Consider the following 1,636-nt stretch of genomic DNA (forward strand, 5'->3'; position numbering starts at 1 on the left):
CTCAGGCTGAACGCCTCCTCAGGCTGAACGCCTCCTCAGGCTCAACACACTCAGGCTGAATGTCTCCCCAGGCTGAACACACTCAGGCTGAACGCCTCCTCAGGCTGAACACTCAGGCTGAACGTCTCCTCAGGCTGAACACAGTCAGACTGGATGTAAAGATGATAAAAATTGATGATCTTTGTGAGCTGAAGCTGATCAGTTGCTCTGAACCAAAAACTCTGAGGCTCAGTCAGCGGTCTGGATCAGGCTTAAACTGGGTCCTGGTTTTCATCTGTAGTCCCTTTACTGATATCAATGGCGTCCTAGAATTTAAAAGAAGGAAACTGTATGAAGTGTCAACACACTGAGGACTCTGAATTTTGTCTGTGACTTGTTTTTTAATTTTTAAGATGACAGAAAATAAAAATGAGAAACAGGACGCTGAACGCAGATCTGATATCAGACCACTTGAAAGTCAGGTCATGCTCTGTTTTTTGGTTTCAGTTCAAACCGATCCTGTTGGGCACCGCCGACCCTCGCAGCCCGATGGCCTCGTATCGGCGAGTCGTCAACAGTCAGAAGTGTGTGCGCGCCGGCGGCAAACACAACGACCTGGAGGATGTGGGCCGAGACCATTCCCACCACACCTTCTTTGAGATGCTTGGGAACTGGTCCTTCGGAGACTACTTCAAGGTGAGGGGGGACTTCCTGTCTGTGGGGTAGGGGACTTCCTGTCTGCAAGGCGGGGCAGCACAGCGCCACACTGATGTTGTTGTTGTTTTTGTTGTTTTCAGGAGGAGGCGTGCAGCATGGCGTGGAGTCTCCTCACAGAGCATTATGGGATACCTGCAGATAGACTGTACGTGTCGTACTTTGTGGGCGACGCTGACTCGGGGCTGGCGGCTGACGAGGAGACTCGACAGATCTGGTTGGAGGTCGGGTGAGTTCTCAGCTTATTTTGTCTGCTGATTGGTCCACTGTCTGAACACCTGCCGCAGGTGAGACTGATGGTCCAGTCAGTGACCAGAGCCTCCGTGTCCTCCTCAGCGTGCCTCCTGCTCGCATCCTGCCCTTCGGGCTGAAGGAGAACTTCTGGGAGATGGGGGACATTGGCCCCTGTGGCCCCTGCACCGAGATTCACTACGACCACGTGGGAGGACGCGACGCCGCGGCACTCGTCAACGCCGACAGTCCCGAGGTGGTCGAGATCTGGAACATAGTCTTCATGCAGTACAACAGGTGCAAACATACCTAGACCAGGACCCCCAAACCTGGCCAGGGGCGCCATGTTCCTGTGATTTTACGATCTGAGGGTCTGGGCCCTCTGTGCTGATGGGGTTTTCTGCTCTCTGATTCGACAAAAGCTGTTCCGTGTCAGTCACGTATGTTTATGGGGAAAAAGAAAATGTTTGGAGGGGCTGAATGTCAGTGTGTGCTGGTTAAACTGGTCAGTTCCCAGTGTGATTGTGTGTGTGTGTGTGTGTGTGTGTGTGTGTGTGTGTGTGTGTGTGTGAGTGTGTGTGTGTGTGTGTGTGTGTGTGTGTGTGTGTGTGTGTGTGTGTGTGTGTTTGTGTGTGTGTGTGTGTGTGTGTGTGTGTGTGTGTGTTTGTGTGTGTGTGTGTGTGTGTGTGTGTGTGTGTGTGTGTGTGTGTGT

The 1,636-nt window shown here is 52.4% G+C and overlaps 1 protein-coding gene across 1 annotated transcript; it reads left to right on the forward strand.

Moving 5' to 3' along the window:
- Window positions 1–59: 59 nt before the first annotated feature.
- On the forward strand, window positions 60–1,476 carry LOC121964758 (alanine--tRNA ligase, cytoplasmic-like). Its single transcript, XM_042514952.1, has 4 exons — window positions 60–155; window positions 487–675; window positions 777–922; window positions 1,030–1,476. Exons 1-4 carry the CDS (start codon window positions 60–62, stop codon window positions 1,235–1,237), a joined length of 639 nt encoding a protein of 212 aa, XP_042370886.1. The 3' UTR covers window positions 1,238–1,476.
- The last annotated feature ends 160 nt before the right edge of the window (window positions 1,477–1,636 follow it).

The sequence above is a fragment of the Plectropomus leopardus genome, unplaced genomic scaffold (genome assembly GCF_008729295.1).
Source record: "Plectropomus leopardus isolate mb unplaced genomic scaffold, YSFRI_Pleo_2.0 unplaced_scaffold17060, whole genome shotgun sequence".
Classification (NCBI taxonomy): Eukaryota; Metazoa; Chordata; class Actinopteri; order Perciformes; family Serranidae; genus Plectropomus; species Plectropomus leopardus.